Source organism: Microcaecilia unicolor, chromosome 4, assembly GCF_901765095.1.
Source record: "Microcaecilia unicolor chromosome 4, aMicUni1.1, whole genome shotgun sequence".
Lineage (NCBI taxonomy): Eukaryota > Metazoa > Chordata > Amphibia > Gymnophiona > Siphonopidae > Microcaecilia > Microcaecilia unicolor.
In genome coordinates, this window is record NC_044034.1 from 288,721,082 (window position 1) to 288,745,612 (window position 24,531).

The window sequence follows — 24,531 nt, forward strand, 5'->3', positions numbered from 1 at the left end:
TCTCATTGTTTCTTAGATTAACTTTCTACATAATCAAAACAAGGAATGTACGTATACCTAACTTCAAAACAGTTTCCTAGGAATGCAGGTGGGGTGTCCTTATCTATTAAAAGACAAAAAAAAAATACTACAACCATTGAATAGACAAAGTGGACAGCCATGTTACAAGAAACATCTTCCTCTGAACATTACAAATTTCAAAAATGGTGGTGTGGCAAAACAGGGGGTTTTCAAGCCTGTGAATTGTATTAATGTTTTCATGCAGTGTATTTCTCTTGTTTGGCCAGCAGATGGTGTTTGTTTTCTATTTTAAGGTTGTTACAGAGAAGATTATTTTCTTTTTTAGTTTTAGCCCTGTGGGAAGGTAACCTGTAGTGCCATAGGCCAGATACTTTCAAAGTTGATGCTCTAGGCTCTGATTGGCCCTGGAGTTCAAAATCCAGCCAGGAGGTACTGGATTTTCCCCATCTCAGCTAGGGAGTGCAGAGGGTAAATATCTCTGCCCAGAGACCCTGTTCATGACCTGTAAGCAGTTATTTTCCTGAAACTCCCCAGGTGCTACCCAGATAGTAACAAAGTGCTTTTAATATTGATTAACATTTTCTCCCCTTTTACTTGTTCTTACTTTAGATCCCTTAATTAGAGACATCAAGACGAATCTGGAGATTCAAGGCATCCATTTTAAACATTCTGAATTTAAGATCTCAGCATTTGCTCATGACCTATTAATTCATATAAGCAATCCCCATGCATCATTACCAGTGCTGATGGAAGCGTTTGATGAATTTGGAGATTATTCAGTTTTAAATTGAATTTCTCCAAATCCTTAGCCCTGGCCTCCATTTCCCTTCAAGTGGGCAACTCATTCTTTCAGGTATTTAGGGATACTGTGTCCACACGCTGAAGGAAACTATATCATTTGAACATAGACTTTTGGATTCTACGATCCAAACATAACATAATTGGATGTCTCATCCCCTTAGTCTACATGGTAGGATGGTAAAATTATGCCTTACCTGATCATTTTCTTTCCTTCAGTCGCAGCAGATGAATCCAGGAACCAGTGGGTTTTATCAGTCTACCAGCAGGTGGAGATAGAGAACTAAATTGAAGGGAGGCATACTAGCCAGCCAGCCCCTCATCTCTCCACTTTAAGAACAAATGAAGGGACCGGTCGCAAAGTAACGCCGGCCTCCGAAAACCAAAGAAATGGTTCCCAACATGACAAGGCCTGAATCTCTGAGACCCTGTGAGCAGACGCCAGGGTCACCAAAAACACCGCCTTAAGCGCCAAGTACTTCTCTGATGCCTTGCGTAGCAGCTCAAACAGGGCCTGACCCAGTGCCCGGAGAACCAAATTTAGGCTGCAATTGGGACACAGACGACGACAGAGGGGCCTAAGATGAAAAACATCCCACAAGAAACGTGAGACATCCGGATGGGCTGCAAAGGACAACCCAGAAAGACGACCTCTGTAGCAGGAGAGGGCTGCCAGCTGAACTCAGAGAGATATGCCAAATCCTTCTGAAGTCCCTCCTGCAAAAAATCTAGCATTTGAGAAACGGAAGTCCGGGCAGGTTCCCATCCCCAAAGGGGGCGCCAACAAAGGTGCGCCACACTCGAGCATAAGCAGTCGTCGTAGAGTGCTTAAGGGCACGCAACAAGGTAGCTATCACCGCGTCCGAATAGCCTTTCTTCCTCAATTTCGGCCTCTCAAAGGCCAGGCTGTAAGACCAAAGCAGGAGGGATCCTCCATCCGCACCGGACCGTGATGGAGAAGGTCCGGTGACAGAGGAAGACGAAGAGGAGTCTCTGCCAACAACCGGATTAAGTCCGCATACCACGGACGACAAGGCCAGTCTGGAGCCACTAGAATCACCAACCCTTGGTGACTGCTGATCCTGCGCAGCACTTGGCCGATCAGAGGCCAAGGAGGAAACACAGAGAAGGCACGCCTGTGGCCACGGCTGAAGAATCGTGTCGATACCTTCGGAGCTGACCTCCCTGCGCCTGCTGAAGAATCTCGCTACCTTGGCATTCCGACGTGATGCCATGAGGTCGACCTCCGGCAAGCCCCAGCAACAACAAATCTGTCGAAACGCAAAGCTTGACAGCTCCCATTCTGCTGAATCAAGCAGCTGCTGACTGAGGAAATGCGCTTGAACGTTGTCTTGACTTGCAATACGGACTGCCGACAGAAGACTAATGTGATTCTCCACCCAAGCCAGAATTCTGCTTGCCTTGGCTTGCAGAGCTCGACTCTGAGTTCCGCCTTGCCGATTGATGTAGGCTACTGCTGTCGTTTTGTCCAAGAACACTCTCATTGGAGACCCTTGCAGAAGGCTCTGAAACGACAGTAGGGCGTTCATCACTGCTCTCAACTCCAACCAACTGATAGGCTTCCTCCATCGACCAACGCCCCTGCGCAACATGACAGAGACAATGAGCCCCCCATCCGTACAGACTGGCGTCTGTCACCACCACCACCCACTGCGGGGACGCCAAAGGCATCCCCTTCCTCAGGTGGGGGGAGGAGCCACCAGGTCATACTACCTCGAGCCTGCGGTAACCAAAGGAGCCTCCTCCAGTAATCCTGAGACACGGGAGACCAGTGGTTCAAAAGGGCCAGCTGTAATGGTCGCATGTGCGCTCTGGCCCAAGGTACCACTTCAAGCGTGGCTGCCATCGATCCTAGCACTTGAACATAATCCCACACTCAGGGACTCGGTAGTCACAGGAGACTCCTCACCTGAGCGACTAACTTGAGCCTCCTGCCCTCCAGCAGGAACACCAACCCTGGGGCTGTATCGAACCGTACACCCAGGTATTCCAGCGTCTGCAACGGGCGAAGATGACTCTTTGAGAAGTTGATTACCCAACCAAGGGATTGAAGAATCTCCACTACCCGCTGAGTTGCCAGAAGGCTTTCCGATTCTGACGATGCCCAAATGAGCCAGTCATCCAGATAGGGATGAACTTGAATCCCCTCCTTACGCAGATAAGCTGCCACCACTACCATCACCTTGGAAAAGGTGCGTGGCCAGCCCGAAGGGCAATGCTCAAAATTGAAAATGCTGGCCCAACACTGCAAATCACAAGAATCTTTGATGAGGAGGCCAAATCAGAATGTGCAGATAAGCCTCGAGGTCCAGTGCTGTTAAACTCCTGAGGTTGTACTGCTACGATCACTGCCCTTAGAGTTTCCATGCAGAAATAGCGAACCCTGAGAAACTGGTTCACCTTCCGGAGGTCAAGAATGGGTCTGAAGGAACCTCCTTTCTTTGGAACCACGAAAAATATGGAACAGCGACCTGTGCAAGTTTCTGGAGTCAGCACTTGCACAACGACTCCGATGTCCAGAAGATCTCTTAAAGCAGCCAACACTGCTGCTCGCTTGACAGAAGTAGCGCACCAGGACTCCACGAAAAAATCTCCGACCTGTGCAGCAAACTCTATTTTGTAGTCTTCCCTTATTACTTCGAGAACCCACTGATCTGAGGTGATCCTGGCCCACTCTTGGAAATAATGGGTCAGCCGACGCCCTATTCTGAACTCCAAAGAGTGGACCGGTGCCCCATCATTGGGCAGGGCAAGCGGCTGCTCCTTGTTGGGAAGCCGTCCCTGAACCTCATTTGTCACCACGAAAGGAAAATCACTGCTGAAATCGAGGACGTTGAAAGGACGAAGGTCTACCCGGTCAATAGCATCTAGCCTCTCGAAACCAAGGTCTCGTGGTCCCGGCCCGAGGCAAAGCTTTGGGCCTGTCTTCCGGCAGCCACTGAGACTTGGAATCTCCCAAGTCCTTGACGATCTTCTCCAAATCTTCTTCGAACAAAAGTTTACCCCCGAAAAGTTTACGCCATATCCGCAGCACAATGTCGAAGCCACAGCAATCTCCAAGAAGTGACTGCCAAGGCCATGAGCTTTGCCGAAGTATGCACCAAATCATACAATGCGTCCACTAGGTACGCCACAACCGGCTCCATCTTGGAGACGGCAACCAAAGGACCAGAAGCTGCGTCCTGTTCCTGATCAGCAGTTGGTTGAAGTCAATCTAGAGAAGCTCAAGCCGCATAAGAGCTGCAAATGGAAGCTTTAAAGGCCAGAGTTGAGACTTCAAAGGCACGCTTCAGTATGGCTTCCAGACGGAGATCCTGCATATCTTTTAATGCACCCCCCCCCCCCCCCCAACAGGAAGGGTAGTTTTCTTAGTGACCGCCGTCACCAAAGAATCAACACGGGGAAGTTCAAACTTCTCCGCCTGACTGCCTTGCACTGGGTAAAGACGGCCCATAGCCTTGGCCACCCTTAGGGGTGCGCCCGGCTCTAAGCACTGCGCTGAGATAATCTCCTGAATGGCCTCATGAACTGGAAATGCTTTAGAAGGCCTCCTCGTGCTCACCATGCGCACATTTACAGTCGCAGCAGCTTGAGCCTCAGGCTCCTCAATGTGCAAAACTTCTAATGCAGAAGAAATAAGAGAGGTCAGCTCTTCCCTATGAAAAATACAGACCACAGAAGGATCATCAGGCTCCTCCGCTATGAGTTCCTCCTCCTCCAAATCCTCCGTGTCTGTGGTTCTAAACGAACCCCCGGAGCACCGAGGCAGAGAAGGGGCGAGAGACACCAGTCCAACTGAAACTCCATCGGACCCAGAATCCAGGCGCCTGTGCTTGTGAGCCTCAGTCAGAGAGACCGGCAACAAACTTGCACCCGTTCCCAGTGGGGCAGCCCCAGAATCCCTCAAATCCCCCTGAGAAGCAGAACAAGAGGGAAGGGAGCGCTTCATCAGAAAAGCATGAAGTAGTAGTAAAATGAACTCAGGGGAGAATCCTTCCCCTGCATCATCAGCTCTGGCGAAATCCAAGATGGTGTCCGTCTCCGCGGTCCCCGCACGGGAAACCACAGCACCAGAAAAAGTACTGGATTCTTCCCCTCCCTGTTCAGCGCAGCCCGCTATACAGAGCCCTGCTGCCGACCTGCGCTTCACCATTTCAGCTGCCATCAACGTGCCCAGAAACGAACCGAGGGGGGTGGGGGGAGAGAACACTGCACTCACCGGATCACTGGGGAGACAAAACTCCCTGCCACAAGCAGCCACTGACTCTCCGGCCCAGAAATTGCCACCCCCTTTCACAGAGGGGAACTTCCATCCTACACAGGCTTGCTTAATCAAGTATTGCCTGGCTGCACTTTTTTTTTTTTTCCCAGAGGAAGTTAACAGCAGAGCAGCAAAGGAACAGGGAGAAAATCTTTGCAGGGTGAAGCAGGGACAGCCAAGCAGTATGCTTCTAAAGGGGGTCAGAGACCACACACACACCCCCCTAGCCTCAACTGGCCCGCAGCCCAGGAGACTCCAAAGGCCCTGTGAATCCAAGGAGCTGGGACAGATCCGTCCACCACCTGCTGGAGATAGAGATATACTAGAGAGATGAGGGGCTGGCCGGCTAGTATGCCTCCCATCAATTTAGTTCTCTATCTCCACCTGCTGGTAGACGGATAAAACCTACTGGTTCCTGGATTCATATTCTGCTGCTGACGCTACGGAATCATTTATTTCGGATGACAGTTTCCAAGATGGCTTTACACAATGCAAATGCTACCTATGAAACCATTTTAAAAAATACGTTAATTATACAAGTTGCTCTCTAAATTTTGCAGGGGAAGGAAAACAAACAAACAAACAAAAAGCACTATTAAGAATGTTACTGGGTTCATGGCGCAGGGGGAGCATGGGACTTCCACATATTAAAAAGTATAATCAAACCTGCTTACTATGTCATCTTGCAGATTGGATGCTCAACAATAACTATATTCTGTTGCAGATTGAGCCATGACATTTTAATTTTCTTCTTCAACACCAATTAGTAAAATCCCAGAACACCTAAGGAATACTACTACTACTACTACTATTAAACATTTCTATAGCGCTACTAGACTTACGCAGCGCTGTACAAATGAACATGAAAAGACAGTCCCTGCTCAACAGAGCTTACAATCTAAATTGGACAGACGAACAGAGAATTAACTAGATACTGGCAACTACATTCGACAATCTCAGATCTTTTACGCTTTTGAGGCAACACCATGTTTCCCTTGGGTACAGACAATGGGAATCATATGGAATTACATGATTAGAACACGTGTTAAGGGCAGATAGTACAATGCTTCTTTTGACAGTTCTGAGGGGAGGAGCCCAGGTTCACTCAGGCAGTATTTTTGCATACCGTCAGTTACAACATTATGTTTCTTCCTTAGAAGTAGAGGCTTTGACCTCTAGACATGGTCATAAGGTTAGAGAGTTTACAACATCAGTTTGAGGGGAATGTTTCTCAGTCTCTGAACTGCATTGCATTTTACTAGACATTACAACTGAGAAGGCAGTGGAAACTTAGGTCAACGGTGAGTATTGCTATTTAAAAATTAGTATTGAGAATACTAGACTTCATGACTAGTGCGGAACGGTGCGAATGTCAATTTTGGGTTTCACACCGAGCTTATATTACCCAAGCACAAATACTTAAGATGGGAGGAATAGATACAGTACAATCTCGATTAAACCAACCTTCGGTAATCCGACCATCTGGCATATCCAATAGACCCCACCCCCCCTGACAGATCCTCCCTCTTTTTAGAGATGGTATAATAAATTACACAATTTAATGTTAATGGAAAGGAATGGGGTCAGGATTTCTTACAAGCAGAAGAAAATTTCTCTCAATGTGGAAGGCCTATATTCAGTCTCTATCACCCAGAGCTAGAAGTTTAATACTTAATACTCTTTAACTGCTTAGAAAGAGAAAAATCTTGATTTTAAAAGAGATACCAAGCAAAGGCAGAAAACAAGACAATTATCTTGTATTATTTATTTATTGCTTTCAAGCCCACAGGGGTATACTACTGTGTGGGGATATAAGACACCAATCAGCCCACTCCCATCATGCAGCCTGCAACATTTGCTACTTCATTGTCCTGAGCTCTATAATTTATGTTGCATTTACCTTATCAATCCTTGTGGAGGGTTTTTGTTCAGTTAGCTCAAGAAAAGACACCAAGACAAGTACAGGCTAAGAAGCACACCACATTGGGAGCAGAATTACAGGCTCTTAAATTGACTTTTATTTTGGTAATAGTGTATTACAGAGAGCTATGAGTCCAGATTGACATGTCAATAAAGATACACTGCTTCTTATTGGTAAAAATATTAGGCTGTATCTGGTCAATCCTCTTGGGTGAAGCTATATCATCTCCTGTTGGGAGATGGGACAGGCATGATTACAGAAAGAGCAAGGGGAGAGTCACGGCTGCCTATGTTACTGCTAGGAGTTGGTATGACAGACATTGAGCCTGACACTGTTGGGAAACTGTGGGGTACAAATGAGATAAATAAATAAATTTTGTAGTTCCGAGTTATTGGTTCATACTGACTATTCCTGCACCCTCCCTCTCCACCCACCTTCACTGTGATTTTCTTTAAAACAAAACAAAAAAAACTCCATGTGGCCTGGTTCTGTTCCTTATGCAAGACAACAACAGATCTCATGTGTCCAAGGGAAAAAAAAACACATAATTTAATAAGCGCCATTCAATCACGTCCCTTGAGCTGCAATGGTCAACACTTAGCGGCATGACCACCCCCCCCCCCCTTTCCGCTCATCAAGTTGTAGTCCTGTTCCGTTTCAATTGTTTTTATAAAATTTGTACACTGCTTTGATTCCTGTCTTGAAAGGCAATATATCAAGTCCTAATACACATAAATATGTTTTTAAGTAGAGGAGTGGAGGAGTGGCCTAATGGTTAGTGCAGTGAGTTGCAGACCTGGGAAACTGGGTTCAATTACTGCTGCTAACCTGATGATCAGCAATGGGTTGAGATCCTGCGGAACCAGGTTCAATTCCATCTGCAGCTGTGTGTGACCCTGGGCAAGTCACTTAGCCTTCCATTGCCCCAGGTACAACATATAACTTAAATTGTAAACCACATAATCACCTCAGGGATCAACTGCGGTATATCAAGTGCTATAAATAAATAATAATTTTAAAAAATCACAATGTGATGTTATGTGTACATGTGGGTGGGTCCGGGAGGGGCCGTCTGAATGATAGCCGGTTTCTAAGCACTGCATTATAGACTCTCTAGTCGAGTCCTAAATTACTCCCAGTGCAGGGATATCCTTGCCCTGGAACCCTGAAGCAGGGAGAAATTTCCCCAGCATCAGAGAGTACCCAACCCCAGCCATCCCCCACCCCTTACAGGGCCCCAATCCCAAATAGGCTACTTGTGTCATAACTCCTAAAAAGGGTCCCAATCTCAAATAGAAACCCTTCCCCATATATACTTATGCCAAGGAAAGTCACTTCTGCCATGCCAGTTGCCATTTTTAAAATGGCTCGGGTTCAGCCAGAGTTACTGACCTTAAGTGAACCCCTACCATTTTCATAATGGCCACCAAAAGGAGCTGAGTAGGAAGAAGCTTATAGCAGTAGCAGCTCACCTTGGCATGGGTATACATAGGTAGACCATGGGTATATATAGGTAGACCATCTGGAGGGGGAGATGTAAGATACGTGGGGGAGGGAGTAACATCATAATCACCATGCAACAGAGCTTTCAGGTGAGACCCTGCCAATGCCAGACAAAACTATCTCCATCATCCCCTGCTCCAGCACAATATTACATAGCATCATCAACTGTTTTTTTTTGTTACATTTGTACCCCGCGCTTTCCCACTCATGGCAGGCTCAATGCGGCAGGCAATGGAGGGTTAAGTGACTTGCCCAGAGTCACAAGGAGCTGCCTGTGCCGGGAATCAAACTCAGTTCCTCAGTTCCCCAGGACCAAAGTCCACCACCCTAACCACTAGGCCACTCCTCCACTCATGTTTTAATATGTTATCTGTAGAACACTTTTAACAGGTACCCTCAAACTCAGAACAATGATTTCCACAGAAATGCCCCGTCAACATTTTCTCCCAAATGCATAACTCTGTTTTACTGTTGGCTATAAAACCAACTTGCATCTCACTGCAATCAGAAGAAACGGAAAGTTTTCACTCCTTTACTGGCCTGATTGAAGCCTGGACAGGTTCTGATGCAAACAGATGATTATCTAGTCTGTTGTAGCATCATGCTACAGAGCCAGTTCCTCCTTGCATTCTGGTACCATACTGAACCACTGTCTCTATTCATTTTAGACTTCTAATATCACCACTGCGCATTCCACAGAAAAGGATATATTTCATAGGTTATTAACCAGTATCCCTTGCTCATCTTAACCCATAATTGCAATTTAAGCCTGCTTTGCTTGCCACTATCACATCATAACAGATATCATTTAAAAAAAAAAAAAAAAAAAAGAGGATAATTACCTGAAAACCTCTCTTTGTAATTAAGTCACACAATCACACCTGCCTTGACTACTGAAACGTAATTCCTAGCAAACTGATCTCCTTAACACGTGCAGTAAGCTCTAACTCCCCCCATGAGGCACTGAACCACCTCATCACCTCTTCAACCATTTACTCTGGTTGATGCTGTAACATTTATGGCACTTTCCTATGTCTTCATGACAAAATAAAGCACAGGACATAGGATGTACTCAGAAGCTGTAAAGAGTCACAAGGGCCAAGGAGGGCCGATTCATAATATATGGACAGATTCTACAAAAACAACTCAAGTCCTTCTGGCACAGGAAATGTTCTACTTTACCTACCTGTAGGATAAGGACAAAGTAATCAACAGGCTGGTTACGCTGATACAGATAATGCTCTGGGGCCAAACGATTATTTTCATCAAACTTGATCTCATGGTTAACACCTGGGTGCTTCAAAAGGTGAAGAAGAACTGTCTCTGAGATCTTTGATGTGTTAAAGGCATCAACCTCTGCAGAGAAAACAAAAACAAAGTAAATACAGCCAGATCTACAAATGCCATAGTTGACAAACTCCTCATTAAACAAGGTTATCACTAGGACTGACATGTAATACAATATTGCTACCAAGAGAAAGCATACACCACAACTGCAACATTCAGATATTGCTACAACAAACATCACCACAACTGGTAAGACCAGGAACTAAATGGTGTATTTGTTGGTATATTCTCATCACACTGAGACCAAAATATCAACAAAGCTTCAACACAAAACATCATCAAGGAAGGGATGGCTCTCAGTTTCTGAAAAAAAACAACTGGAAGGACAAACTCAATACGCAGGGATACATAAATAAATAAAAAAAAACATTCCCAGTAAACAAATAATTCTCTTCAAATGTCACCAGTGAATATAAATTTTGAAAAATGTTTTTAGAACATTTTATAAATTAAAAAAAAAAAAAAGTGGATCCTCAGAAACCTGGCTAGCTGAATGCATATATTTTTTTCAATGCAAATGCTGCCCACTCATCATCGATCCAAGTTTTATAGCAATACCTTCTTAAAAATTCATATTCAGAAAATATAGAAAAATCAATAAGCTACTCAGCTTTCAAGCTGTCAAAATCAGAGCCTCTGCCACGTTTTGATAACTTCATCAAGATAGAAGTCCAAACCACATCACTACAACACTTCTTCCAACAGATGTTTGGAGAAGTGTTATAGGATGTAGTTCAGACCCCTACCCTGATGAAGTTATCAAAATCTGGGCCATGTTGGCAGAGGCTCCATTTTGATAGCTTCAAAGCTAAGTAGCTTATTGGTTCGTCTATATTTTCCAAATATGAGTTTTTAAGAAGGTATCTCTATAAAACTTGGATCAATAATGAATGGGCAGGGTTCGCATTGGAAAAAAATATATGCAATCAGCTAGCAAGGCTTCTGAGGATCCACAAAAAAAAAAAATTAATTTGTAAAAAAAAAAAAAAATGTCAGTTTCTTCCCAGTCATGGTTTTCAAACTTACATCCCAATGCAATTTGGTAATTGCCTCGATATCAACACTGCAAGCACAATGCATCAGAAGTAATATGACAAAGGCAGAAAAAGTCTAAAGTCTGCCTCTAAAAATGAGGTCACATCACACAACACATTGCCCTGAAGAAAGAATACACCATGCCAATAAACTTAATAGCTCTGGCAGGCTGAGTGTCCAGACTCACAAGAGAGCAGTAAAAAGGTAAAATTATGTATCATACCTGATCATTTTCTTTCCATTAATCATAGCAGATCAATCCATAGACTGGTGGGTTGTGTCCATCTACCAGCAGGTGGAGATAGAGAGCAATCTTTTGCCTCTCTATATGTGGTCATGTGCTACCAGGAAATCCTCAGTATAATCGATATCAAAGCTCCATCCGCAGGAATCACCAAACATAGAGAATTACACCCACCAAGGGACACTCCACCACCCAACCACCGCCGAAGCGGGGGGGGGGGGGGGGCACCTACACCCGCCGATGCGGGGGGGGGGGGGGGGGACTCGCATATCCTGCTACCGCAACCGCGGGAGGAGCTGGCTTAACCCATCACCGCCAAAGTGAGAGGGAAACAAAGCTACCCTACTGCCGCATGAAGCGGGAGGGAGCACTGGCATAAATTAGTTATGAATCCAACCACCGTCGAAACGGGGGGGGGAAAGCAGCAGCAGCTCACTGTAACACAAAGTCGTCCCAACTCCAGGGAAATCCAAGTGGAAGAACTTGAACTCGGAGTCCTCCTGAACAGGAACTGAAGTCTAAACTTGAACCTGAAATATAACTGAACTAGAACAAACAGTACAGATATCTGGGAGGGACTATGGATTGATCTGCTATGATTAATGGAAAGAAAATTATCTACATAATTTTACCTTCCATATCATCAAGCAGATCAATCCATAGACTGATGGGACGTACCCAAGCAGTACTCACCCAGGGCGGGACATAGAAATCCCAGAACGCAACACTGAAGCCCCAAACTGGGCCTCGGCCCGTGCTGCCACGTCCAAGCGATAATGCCGTGAGAAGGTATGAGCCAACGCCAAGTCGCCGATCTGCAAATCTCCTCCAAGGAAACGGACCTGGACTCTGCCATCGAAGCCGCCTGTGCTCTAGTAGAATGAGCCTTCTGCTGGATAGGCGGCATCTTCCCTGTCGCCACATAAGCCGCCGCAATTGTTTCCTTGACCCAACGTGCCACGGTAGGTTTAGATGCCTGCAGACCCCTACGGGGGCCTGCGAACAGCACGAAGAGGTGATCCGACTTCTGGAAATCGTTGGTCACTTCCAAGTATCTGATGATAACTCGTCTAACATCCAGGCATCTGAGAGCACGATACTCCTCTGGATAATCCTTCCTACGGAGGGAGGATAGACAAAGCTGCTGATTCACATGGAAGCGAGAAACAATCTTGGGCAGGAAGGAAGGCACTGGGCGAATAGACACTCCTGCCTCAGTGAACCGCAGGAACGGCTCTCTACATGAGAGCGCCTGGAGCTCGGAAACCCTCCTGGCTGGAGCGATTGCCACCAAAAGGACCGCTTTCAACGTCAGGTCCTTCAGAGACAGCCATGATAATGGCTCAAAGGGCGGCTTCTGCAAGACCCGCAGCACCAGACTGAGATTCCACGTAAGCACTATCGAGTGCAGAGGAGGGCGTAGGTGATTAACCCCTTTGAGAAAACACACATCTGGCTGAGAAGCCAGGGAAGCACCCTTTAGGCGACTCCTGAAGCAAGCTAGAGCCGCTACCTGGACCTTAAGAGAGCTGAGCGACAGGCCTTTCTCCAGACCTTCTTGTAGGAATGCCAACATTGAAGCAATTGGCGCCGTGAAGGGCGAGAGGGATCCTGCCTCGCACCATGATACAAAGGTACGCCATACCCTGGCGTACGTAGTAGAAGTAGAGCACTTCTGTGCTCTCAGCACAGTGGCAATGACCTTGTCCGAGAAGCCCTTCTTCTTCAGCCGCTTCCGCTCAAGAGCCAGGCCGTAAGACCAACGGCAGAGGGATCCTCCATCACCACAGGACCCTGATGTAAGAGGCCCCGCTCCGCTGGAAGCCGCAGAGGACTGTCCACGGAAAGCCGGATCTGGTCCACATACCAAGGGTGTCTGGGCCAGTCTGGACCCCCCAGGACCACCCGGCCTGGGTGTTTCACCACCCGGCCGAGAATTCTGCCCACATAGGCCAAGGCGGGAACACGTAGAGAAGCTCCTGTACCGGCCACTGCTGGAGAACAGCATCAACCCCCAGAGATCGAGGGTCCCGTCCTCTGCTGAAGCACCGCGGCACTTGGCAATTGGCCGAGGTCGCCATCAGATCCAAGGTCGGCATGCCCCAGCACTTCGTAATCTCCAAGAACACCCGAGCAGACAGCTGCCACTCTCCAGGATCCAAGGTATGGCGACTGAGAAAGTCCGCCTCGACATTCAGGACTCCAGCAATGTGAGCTGCTTACAGCTGGTCCAGATTCGCCTCAACCCACTGGCATAACTTCATGGCCTCCCTGGCTAGGGGGGCACTCCTGGTACCGCCCTGGCGATTGACATAGGCCACGGCCGTGGCATTTTCTGACAGGATTCAAACTGGCCTCAGTATCAGTACCTGAAGAAATGCTTGAAGCGCCAACCGAATGGCCCGAAGTTCCAAGAGGTTGATGGACCACTTCGCCTCCGCCGGCGACCATATCCCCTGCGCTGTCTTTCCTAGGCAGTGGGCTCCCCAGCCCGTAACGACAATCCACTCCGGGGACGCGAGAAGCATACCAGCTGACAACTTGTCTGACCTCAGCCATCAACTTAGCGCCCTTCCCACGGCCGGGTCCAGGGGAAGGCGAACTGTGTAATCCTCCGAAACCAGAGTCCAGAAGAGAGTGCTGTAGTGGTCTCATATGGGCCCTGGCCCAGGGCACTACCTCCATCGTGGCCGTCATGGAGCCCAACAGTTGCACATAATCCCAAGCCTGAGGAGCTGAGGAGGCTAGGAACCGGTCCACCTGGGCCTGAAGCTTGAGGCTCCGGTTGTCCGGCAGGAACACTCTGCCTACTTGGGTGTCGAACCGAACACCCAGATACTCCAGGGACTGAGACGGGCACAGCTGACTTTTCTCCCGGTTGATGATCCATCCCAGGGAGCTCAGAAGAGCAAAGACCCTGTCCGTCGCTCTCCCACACTCCGCAAAGGAGGGAGCTCGAATCAGCCAGTTGTCCAGGTAGGGATGGATTTGCACTCCTTCCTTGCGGAGATAAGCCGCAATGACCACCATCACTTTGGAGAAGGTCCGCGGAGCCGTAGCCAACCCGAATGAGAGGGCTCTGAACTGGAAGTGCCGGCCCAGCACTGCAAAGTGCAGGAAGCGCTGATGAGGCGGCCAGATGGGAATGTGCAGATAAGCTTCCTTGATGTCCAAGGATGCCAGGAATTCTCCTTCTTGTACCGCAGCAATCATGGAGCGGAGAGTCTTCATACGGAAATGCCATATTCGCAAGGCCCAACTGACTCCCTTGAGGTCGAGAATAGGCTGAGAAGAGCCTCCTTTCTTTGGCACCATAAAGTAAATGGAGTAACGTCCTGTGCCACGCTGCTCTATGGGCACTGGGACCACCGCCCCAAGGCGGAGCAAGTTGTCCAGAGTCTGCTGAAATGCTGCCACTTTGAGGGGAGACTTGCAGAGAGAGTTCACGAACTCGTCTCTCAGGAGCCGGCAGAACTCCAACTTGTAGCCGTCTCTGATGACTTCTAGAACCCAAGTGTCTGAAGTTACCCTGGTCCACTCGCCCAGAAAAAGAGGACAGCCTTCCTCCTATCTGCTCTGGGCCATGGACCAGGGCCCCGTCATTGGGTACGAGACCCTGGAGGAGGACAGGAGGAAGAACCTCCTGAGCGGCGGTCTCTGCGAAAGGAATGCTGCTTCGGGGAGAACCTCTGCTTGAAGGAGGAGGAGGAGCCCGACTTGCCCGGGCGATACAGACAGGCTTCTTGAAAACCGCCCTTACAGGATCCAGGGCAAGCACCGCTGGCCCTTGCCTTGACCTCCGGCAACCTCTTGCCCTTAGAACTGCTGAGATCTGTCAAGATCTTGTCCAGCTCATCCCCGAAGAACAGCTTGCCCTTAAAAGGCAACTTGGCTAAGCGGGATTTGGAGGCATGGTCAGCTGACCAATGCTTAAGCCATAGCCATCGACGGGCAGAGACTGTCTGAGACATACCTTTAGCCAAGGCTCTCAAAACATCATACAGCAAGTCTGCCAAGTAAGCCAAGCCCAACTCCAGGACCAGCCAATCCGCACTCAAGGAAGGATCCGAGGGGGAGGCCCGCTGCACCACCGTCAGGCATGCCCTGGCCACATAGGACCCACAAACCGAGGCCTGCAAACTCAAGGCGGCCGCCTCAAAGGCTAACTTTAAGGCCGCTTCCAATTTCCTGTCTGGTGAATCCTTAAGGGCAGAGCCACCTTCCACCGGCAAAGCTGTCTCTTTTGTCACCGCAGTGATTAGAGAGTCCACTGCCAGCCAGCGCAAGGCCTCCTGTTCACCCTCTGGCAGAGGGTACAGATGAGTCATGGCCCTGGCTATCTTGAGGCTCACCTCTGGAGAATCCCATTGAGCCGAAATTAGAGTTTTCATGGCTTCATGGATGTGGAAGGTCCTGGAAGAGCGCTTGGTTCCCAACATAATAGCGGAACCTGCAGAGGCTGAAGGAGGGCCTTCCTCCGGAGAGGAAATACTCAAGATGCTCATAGCCTGAACTTACAGGTTAGGCAACTCCTCTGAGCGAAAAAGCCGCGCTGCAGAGGGGTCATCTCCCCCATCATGGCGAGGATCAGCCTCCTCCAAAGAATCCCCAAGGGACCTTTGGGAGAACTCAGAAACACTGCTCTCATCAACATCAGAGGAGACAGAGTCCCCCAAGACCTGAAGATCCACCCGAGGGCGCTTGATCAGGGAAGCCTCTTCCCCCATACCCGACAGGGGAGCAGGAGCAGCGTTTTACAGTTGAAAGGCCTGATGCAGCAACAAAATAAACTCGGGAGAGAAACCCCGTTTGTGCACCCCTGCAACCTGGGCCACAGCCCTAGAGGAACTCTCAACCTCCACTCCATAGAGCAGGGGAGAGGCGGGCTGCGCATCCAAAATGGTGTCCAGTGCGTCACTCCGCAAAGGAGCCGCGTGGGAAGCATGGCGCTTAAACTTCGCCATCTTCTTACCGCCGCCCAACTCAAAGGCGGCCATACCAGAGGCCGTCCGAGCTGCATGGACGGCCGACGTTGGAAGGGCGAACATCAGGGGATGGGCGCCTAAGGCGGGAAAAGCCGCCAACGCCCCAGCGGAGGAAAAACCGGCTAAATCAGCAAAGTCCGGAAGGGCGCCCAAAACGGGCTTCTCTGCCTCCGATCCCCGCGCCTCCCCACTAGCTGCGCGATCAAGGTCCGGGGAGCGCTTTTCCACGCCCTTACCATCCGACGCCATGAACCACGAGGGAAACGTTTGGGGAACCCCCTGCCCGCTAGGAAAAGGTAAAATTACCTGCTTTTGCTCCGAGCTGCAACGAATTGTGTCCCAGTGAGCAGCTGCAAAAATCTTTTCTGCTTCAAGATTGCTTTTTTTTTTTTTTTACGGAGCCAGCGGGAGGGGGGAGAAAAGGAGGGACCTGGCACCACCAGGTTTGTACTTGCTCACGAAGAGCCCTCAACCCCAGGTACTCAACAAAGCCTAAGTAAATAGGCGTGGAGACCAAGCCAGAGCTGCTGCGTGTGACCACACAACTGCTAGATAGAGAGAATACTGAGGATTTCCTGGTAGCACATGACCACATATAGAGAGGCAAAAGATTGCTCTCTATCTCCACCTGCTGGTAGATGGACACAATCCACCAGTCTATGGATTGATCTGCTTGATGATATGGAAGCTACGTACCTGCAAAGAGTTACTGTGAGGCCAGGCTGAAAACAGACTCATCTCAGCAACACTAAAACAGGAGTAGAAGGACATCTGTCTCACCTCTGGATAAAAAGCGCTCGGTGGCCAGAAGCAGCTGTGGAGAGATTTTCACTTTGTGCTCTACATCTGACATTTTGAAGAGAGAGAAGTCCTCCTTGTGTCTCTCCCACGTGGTGCCCAGAGATGCGGTTTTCCTCCTCACCTTGTTATCTTCTGTGATGCAGTGTAATGGAGAAGACAGACAGGAAGACATGAGAAACAGAAGAAAGGAGGGTAATATATAAGTACGTGACACTCAGATGAAGCAAAGAAGAGAAATACAGAAGACAGAGAGAGAAACAATATTACAGGAATGGCAGGGAAATAAATTAGACAGCAAGCATTCAGAATACATGTTAACCGTGTTTTGATAGAGAGTAAATGGGTGTGTTTATGAAATATCAACATGCCCCAGTAGTGTTTACATACAAGCCTTTTAAAATATCAGGGCAGGCTTAACTATTAGGCAAACTAGCCGTCATTTAGGTCAGCAACTTTTGGAGGATATCACACAAAAACTAAAAGGTCCTGATGCTCACATTAAATGAAAGATCAAGCAGCAACACATTTAAACCTGAAAGAAGCATAGGCAGTTTTCATATAACCAATTTACCTGAGTAAATAGCTTTATTCAGAGGTCCTATCTAAACAGATATCCTTTAAGTCCGCTGAACCTCAGGCGTAAGTGGATGAATTATCCACCTATCTTCATGCAGCAGCCTGCCTTTCCAATATAGCTCCCATTATGTCAAAATGTGTTTTTACAGGATCTTCTAGGAAGAGTATTTAGAACTGCTGAGTTTGCCAAATTTTCAGAAAAAACAGGTGGGCCTAGGGGCTTCAGGAATGACTATGGGTAGAAGTGGGGGTGGAAAAGTCCTTCTTCCTTAATAATATAAATGTTTTGACAACTTTTGTTTACTTGAAGTTCCATAGATAACCGATCGTCTACCTGTATGCCCAGGATTCAAGCTGACAAATCAAATAATTTTCAGTGTTAATAGAAAACAATTTGAGAAATCCTAATGTTTTCAGGGTTTCCTTTCCTAATAAATTGTTACACTATTTACTTTATTGCCCGCCACTGCACACTGTGTAAAACATCCTATATAATAATTTGTACCGCCAACGTTCCATGTCTGGTTGCCTGGGTTCGTAACATCTCCTGGCTGCCTGGGTTCGTAACATCTCCTGACGTCAGCCAGCCTCCAGCGTTCCGTTCCCCCTCACTTTCCCACCCTCGCGTCAAGACATAATGACGTCAGAGGGCAGGGAACGCTAGAGGCGAGCTGATGTCAGGAGGGATGTTACGAAAGGAACGGAAGCCAGCGCCAGCCAGCCAAAGAACGTTCAGGTACAAATCGAGGAGAGGAGAAAATCACGGGACATTGAGTGGAGGGAGGGGGAGGGGAAGGGGAGGAAGGGAAGGGGAGGGGCGGGGCAGGGCAGAGGAGAATTGATGGACATGGATGGGATGGGAGGACAGTAGAGGAGAAAATCACGGGACACGGATGGGAGGGCAAAGAAGAGGAGAATCGCTGGACATGGAGGGGAGGGGAGAGAGAAAAAAAAAAAAAAAGCTTACATGACAACCTTCCTAGGGCCTGTTTCATTGTTGAGGAAATGGACATGGTTCCACTAGTTTCAACATATTGCTCACAACAAAACTAAATTTCTTTTACTTGGAAACCCTGAAAACATTAGGATTTCTTAATCATTTTCTATTAACACTGAAAATTATTTGTTAGATTTGTCAGCTTGGATTCTAGGGAAACAGGTAAATGATCAGTTATCTATGGAACTTCAGGTAAACAAAGTTGTCAAAACATAATTTATAGTATTAAGAAAGTTAAGAGCAATTAGAAAATATTTTGATTGTCATATCTTTAGATTTATTGTTCAGTCTTTATATGTGAAAGAACCAGACTACTGTAATGTAGTTATCTGGGGAGTTCTAAGGTTATTTTTAGGAGACTAAAGACAATTCAGAATATGGCCGCCAGATTATTTTCTATTTTTTTTTTATTTAAATTATTTCAGTATTTATATACTAAGCAGTTTACACTTTTCTTCTCCAGGTATTGATATTGTCCCTAAGTGCTCACAATCTAGTATTATATTGTATCTAGGATAATGGAGGGCTAAGTGACTTTTCCAGAATCACACGGATCTACAGAGGGAACTGAACCTGTTTCCCCAGGTCCGCAACTCGCTGCACTAACCATTAGGCCACTCCTCCAGTTTTCAGAATGGAAATATGATTTGCTTATTAGCTTACATCGGTTATCAACAGAGGCCAGGGTGCAATTTAAAGTCGGCATGCTTATATTTAAGATCCTCTTTGTCTGAGCCCTTCAGTCCAGCTATTATCAGGTGGTGATAAACATGCTCTCTAAAATCAAATGAGGTTATGTTTCCTACCAATATCTCAAGTTAACTCAAGTCTAAGAAATTTTTCTCATCTTCATTCTCATTTCAAGCAGCTGTAATGTGAAATTCATTGCCATCTGAGATAAGAATGATACATCATTATGGCATTTTAAAGCAAGTTTTAGAGAAATTTTATTTCAAAGATTTTTGTTACTACTTTGTAGCTTCATTGCGTGCCCCCAGTCCTAGTATTTTTGGAAAGAGTAAACAAGTGATTCATGTCTACCCGCTCCACTCAATTCATTTTATAGACCTCTATCATATCTCCCCTCAGCTGTCTTTTCTCCAGGCTGAAGTGCCCTAGCTGCTTTAGCCTTTCCTCATAGGGAAGTCGCCCCATCCCCTTTATCATTTTTATCGCCCTTCCAATATATAGCGCAAGTAGTTACTGAAGAAGGTCAGCTGAAATCTTTCGACACTCTACAAGAGGAATACCACCTGCCTCCCACCACTATTTTGCTTACATGCAACTAAGACATATCTCCTCTTTACCTTGGACAGATCTTACTGAGGATATTCAGGAAACATTATTTGAAGCGCATACACTTGGAGCACAGCAGAGAGTGCCTCTTACATTTCATCATCAGTACTTAAAGGACACTACTCCAGATTTGGATTATGCAAGCCCAGTGGCTCGCTAAGCAGCAGACCTTCATTGTACTTTATCTGCTGAACAACTGCAGCAATTTGTCCAGAGGACCCATAAAATGCCTGAATTGATGATACTGAGGGAGATACATTACAAATTGGCCCTGCAGCTGCATATTTCTCTGCATCGGATGTTTCAAGTGACCATAACAACAAATGCCGCCTATCCTAAGTGTAAGTGGCCTTCAGCGACGCTGGGACATATGTTCTGGCATTGTTCTGTGATCGTCTACTCTTGGTGCTTGGTTCTCACTGCCTTTGAGGATTGTTGAGCTTGTACAATGACCCAGGACCCGCTTGTGCTTTTTTTGGATATCTGCACAGATCCTGTACCTCCTGGATTTAAACGTTTTCTCTGCAAAACAATTCTATTTGGGTTACAATACTATTGTCCTGGCTGGAGGATACTGGCTCTTCTCATCAACAATGGTGATCGCTCCTTTTTTTTCCTTTTTCAAATGCGGCTGCTGGAAAGGCACAGAATTCATTTGACAGTCACCCTGGCAGACGTTTTCAGGAAACCTCAGAGCCTTATTGAACTTCTGAGTACCATAGCATATGCATTTTGTGCATTAAAAGGTAGAGCCACCACTTGGGGGGGGGGGGGGGGGGGGTAGGGGAACACGGGGGTGGGGCTGTTTTTTGGGTCCTCTTTATTTCTCGTTTATTATTATGCAAATGGAAGAGCATTGCTGTATCTTGGCGGTGTTATTTGTTAATAAAAATTATTTAAACATAATAGTTTCCACTATTTTCCCCGGCACTGAAGTCCAGCTTATCAGTCTGTAATTTCGGGATTACTCCTGGAACCCTTTTTAAAAATTGGCGTTACATTGGTCACCCTCCAATCTTCAGGTACTACAAATGATATTCATGACAGGTTACAGATCACTAACAGATCAGCAATTTCATGTTTAAGCTCTTTCAGTACCCTGGGGCATATGCCATCCTCTCTATGCAATTTATCACTCTGTCAATTTGGCTCAGTACATCTTCCAGGTTCACCAAGATTTTTCAGTTCCTCTGCATCACTTCTCTTGAAAACCAAACATTTCCAGTATAGGTAGATCTCTTACATCTTCTTCTATAAAGACTGAAGCAAAAAATTCATTCAATCTCTCTGTTATGGCCTTGACTTCCCCGAGTATCTCTTTTGCGCCTTCATGATCTAATGGACTGAGTATTTGCCTCATCCCTGTTCAGCCTGGGGAACTGGAACAATGGCCCAGAGCACCAGCAAGGAATCTACGGTGACCTGAACCTCAACTGCCTTGGATCTCTTTCAACAAGTAGACTGCAAGAAGAGAGGAGTGACCAGGTAGGAGAATGCAACTTATGACCTTCTGTAAGAATATCCAGAACTCAAATGTCTGACATTATTTTGGCCCACTCCTCCCAAAACTCCTGAAGATGTCCTTCCACCGGAGGAAGAGAAGCGTGGACCAGGCTCACATCATTGTGAAGATCTGGAGGCATCAGGCACTCTAGCTGATTGAGAGGAGGAGTTCCTGTCTGCACGAAAGGAAGACTGGAGTATCAGAAAGCAGAACTTCTGACCATATGGCCGACAACCAGGCTGGTACCGTCTGCTGTCTTGAAAATTGAGACTGAGAGCACCCTGAAGACAGGCAACCTGAGGTTTTCAGCTTATCCTCCAGCAAATGAGGAGCTGGACTGGATACCGAGAGAGACATGTCTTCAGCTCAGTTTCAAGTCTGTATCTCCACCTACTGGTTGATGGACTCAACTATCCCACAGGTTCTGGAATACTGGGAAGTTACATATTGGAAGAAGTAAAGCACAGAATACCCTTTAACCAGCTTTGGCCCTGTTCCTATTCCCCAATCTCAACAATTTCAGGCATCAGGATCAGCTCCATATGAGACTGTCTTTTCTGATTCAAATGATTTTCAGCACTTACAGACGGACCTCGAGCTCTACTGACCAGGGACTTAATTTTATCTAGAGTAGACTAATTCTTGAAAAAAAACCCCACAAAATTACCAGCATTGTCAACATAATGCAGAATTATTGGCTGCTATGTCAGACTAACTAAGGAGGGAGATTACAGTGGTGGCAGCAGCTGCATTAGCATATTTAAGTCAGTGGTAAAATCATACAAAAAAAGGGAGAGAAATAAGAATTGCCATACTGGGTTGGACCAAAAGGACCATCAACCCTGTATCCTTTTCCAGCAGTGGCCAATCCAGGATCCCAAATAAGTAGATAGATTCCATACTACTGATCCCCAGGGATAATTAAGAGTAGTTTATGGACTCTTCCTCCAGGAATTTGCCCAAACCTTTTCTAAACAAACACAGATACACTAACTTTTACCACATTCTCCAGCATCAAAATTTGAGAGCTTAACACACTATGTGTTGAGTGAAAATATTTTATCAGATTTGTGCTAAATGTACTAATTTATAACTTCATGGTGTGCCCCTTAGTCTGTGTACTTTTTGAAAGCATAAACAACCAATTTGCTTATACCCATACCACTCCACTCAGGATTTCATAGACCTCTATCATATCTCCCCTCAGCCTTCTCTTCGTCAAGCTGAAGAGCCCTAACCCCTTTAGGCTTCCCTCTATGACAGTCACACCATCCCCTGAATCGTTTTGATTGTAATTTGTACCTGTTCTGCTTCTGCTATATCTTTTGAGATAAGGTGATCAGAACTGCACACAATACTCAAGGTACAGTCACACCACAGAGCAACATAGAGGCATTAAACTTTTCTTCTCTATTCCTTTCCTAATAATTCCTTACATTCTGTTTGCTTTTTTGGCTGCCACTGCATACCGTGCAAGATTAAAAAATTGTTCACAATGATTCCTAATGTGGAATCTAATCTAAATCTAACTCACTGCTTGTACTCTGCCAACTTCCCCCATACAGCACAAAGCAGATAACAAAATAAGACACAAAGCTAAACCAGATAATTCTCTGGAAGCTACAATTCAGGCAGTGAAACAGTTATGAATTCAAACAAATCGGTTCTGATTTTCAAACTATTTAATTTTTTTTTTTAATAAGAACATCTTTAAAGACTGATGGAAAATTAAATAGGAATTCAAAACTCTTAAATCCTTAGGTAAAGAGTTCCATACTAAAGCTGCTTGGTAGCTAATGGAAAGTAGTCTTTTGTAACATAATCCTTTCACTGAAATAAATGATAAAAGTTCCATTGACTTGAGATGTTCTAGCCTTTATTCAAAAAGAAAATAACTGAATTAAATGCTCAGGGCTAGTGCCCTCAAATATTTTGTACAATGTACAAGCTAATATAAAAATGACAAGCGCTTAAGAAGAAAGCCAATGCAGGCTTATCAGCAATTAAGTTGTTCTATCATTTTTATTTAAATGAAAAAAAATCAACCTGGCTGCTGAGCTTATTTCTGACTAAAAATATCCGCATATAAAAACTGTCTGCAGTAGTGTAAATGAGAATGGATCAATCCCTGAACTAGTAATGAATAATGTTCTTCATGAAATATCACAGCCTTAAAGAAAAAGAAAAAAAAAAAAAAGGACTGTTTTCATTACCTGAGGCTCTAAACTATAAGCATGGAATCTAAAGTAAATTCCCAGAACTGTACTATACTACCATTTATCCTAAGGATAATTCTATAAAAACCTTTTGCTACAGAAACCAGAAATATCATGTCATCCACATAAGAATAATACTGATTATTTGGCTCCAACAAGTCAGCTTTTATCATTTAGCTATAATTCAGATTTAGAAGCCGACCAAATTTCGGTTTCAGTTCTCGTTCTGAAGTTGGCCTGAAATTTGAATTCAGCCTTGTTTCAGCTTTGGCCATAAATGCTGGTGCATTTTCAGCTGAACCACCCCCATCCAAAATGGGTCCCACTGTGTCCTCATTCTGCTTCCCCTCCCTGAACAAAAATGGGCCCCCACTTGGGGACTACCTTACAAACTCTGATAATCTAGTGACCTTGTTGGGACAAGAGTGATCCCCAGTCGCTCCTACATCAGCAATCAAAATGGCTGCTAAGACAGTCATGGGAGGTCATGACAGCATTTTCAGACATAGTAACATAGTAGACGACGGCAGAAAGACCTGCATGGTCCATCTAGTCTGCCCAACAAGATAAACTCATATGTGCTACTTCTTGTGTATAGCTTACCTTGATTTGTATCTGCCATTTTCAGGACACAGACCGTAGAAGTCTTGCCCAGAACTAGCCCCACCACCCAAACACCAGCCCCGCCTCCCAATCTCGACTAAGCTTCTGAGGATCCATTCCTTCTGCACAGGATTCCTTTATATTTATCCCACGCACGCTTGAATTCCGCTACCGTTTTCATCTCCACCACCTCCCGCGGGAGGGCATTCCAAGTATCTACCACTCTCTCCGTGAAAAAATACTTCCTGACATTTTGCTTGAGTCTGCCCCCCTTCACTCTCATATCATGTCCTCTCGTTCTACCGCCCTCCCATCTCCGGAAAAGGCTCGTTTGCGGATTAATACCTTTCAAATATTTGAACGACTGTATCATATCACCCCTGTCTCTCCTTTCCTCCAGGG

The 24,531-nt window shown here is 46.2% G+C and overlaps 1 protein-coding gene across 2 annotated transcripts in view; it reads right to left on the reverse strand.

The window, feature by feature from the left end:
* The window catches only part of CNNM3 (cyclin and CBS domain divalent metal cation transport mediator 3), a 120,009-nt gene that overhangs the window by 66,277 nt on the left and 29,201 nt on the right, over nucleotides 1-24,531 (reverse strand). For both annotated transcript variants that reach the window (XM_030201664.1, XM_030201663.1), the window contains exons 3-4: nucleotides 16,917-17,069; nucleotides 9,712-9,881 (exon numbers count right to left, since the gene is read on the reverse strand). In XM_030201664.1, coding sequence (XP_030057524.1) covers nucleotides 9,712-9,881; nucleotides 16,917-17,069 — 323 coding nt within the window. The remainder of the gene's footprint in view (nucleotides 1-9,711; nucleotides 9,882-16,916; nucleotides 17,070-24,531) is intronic.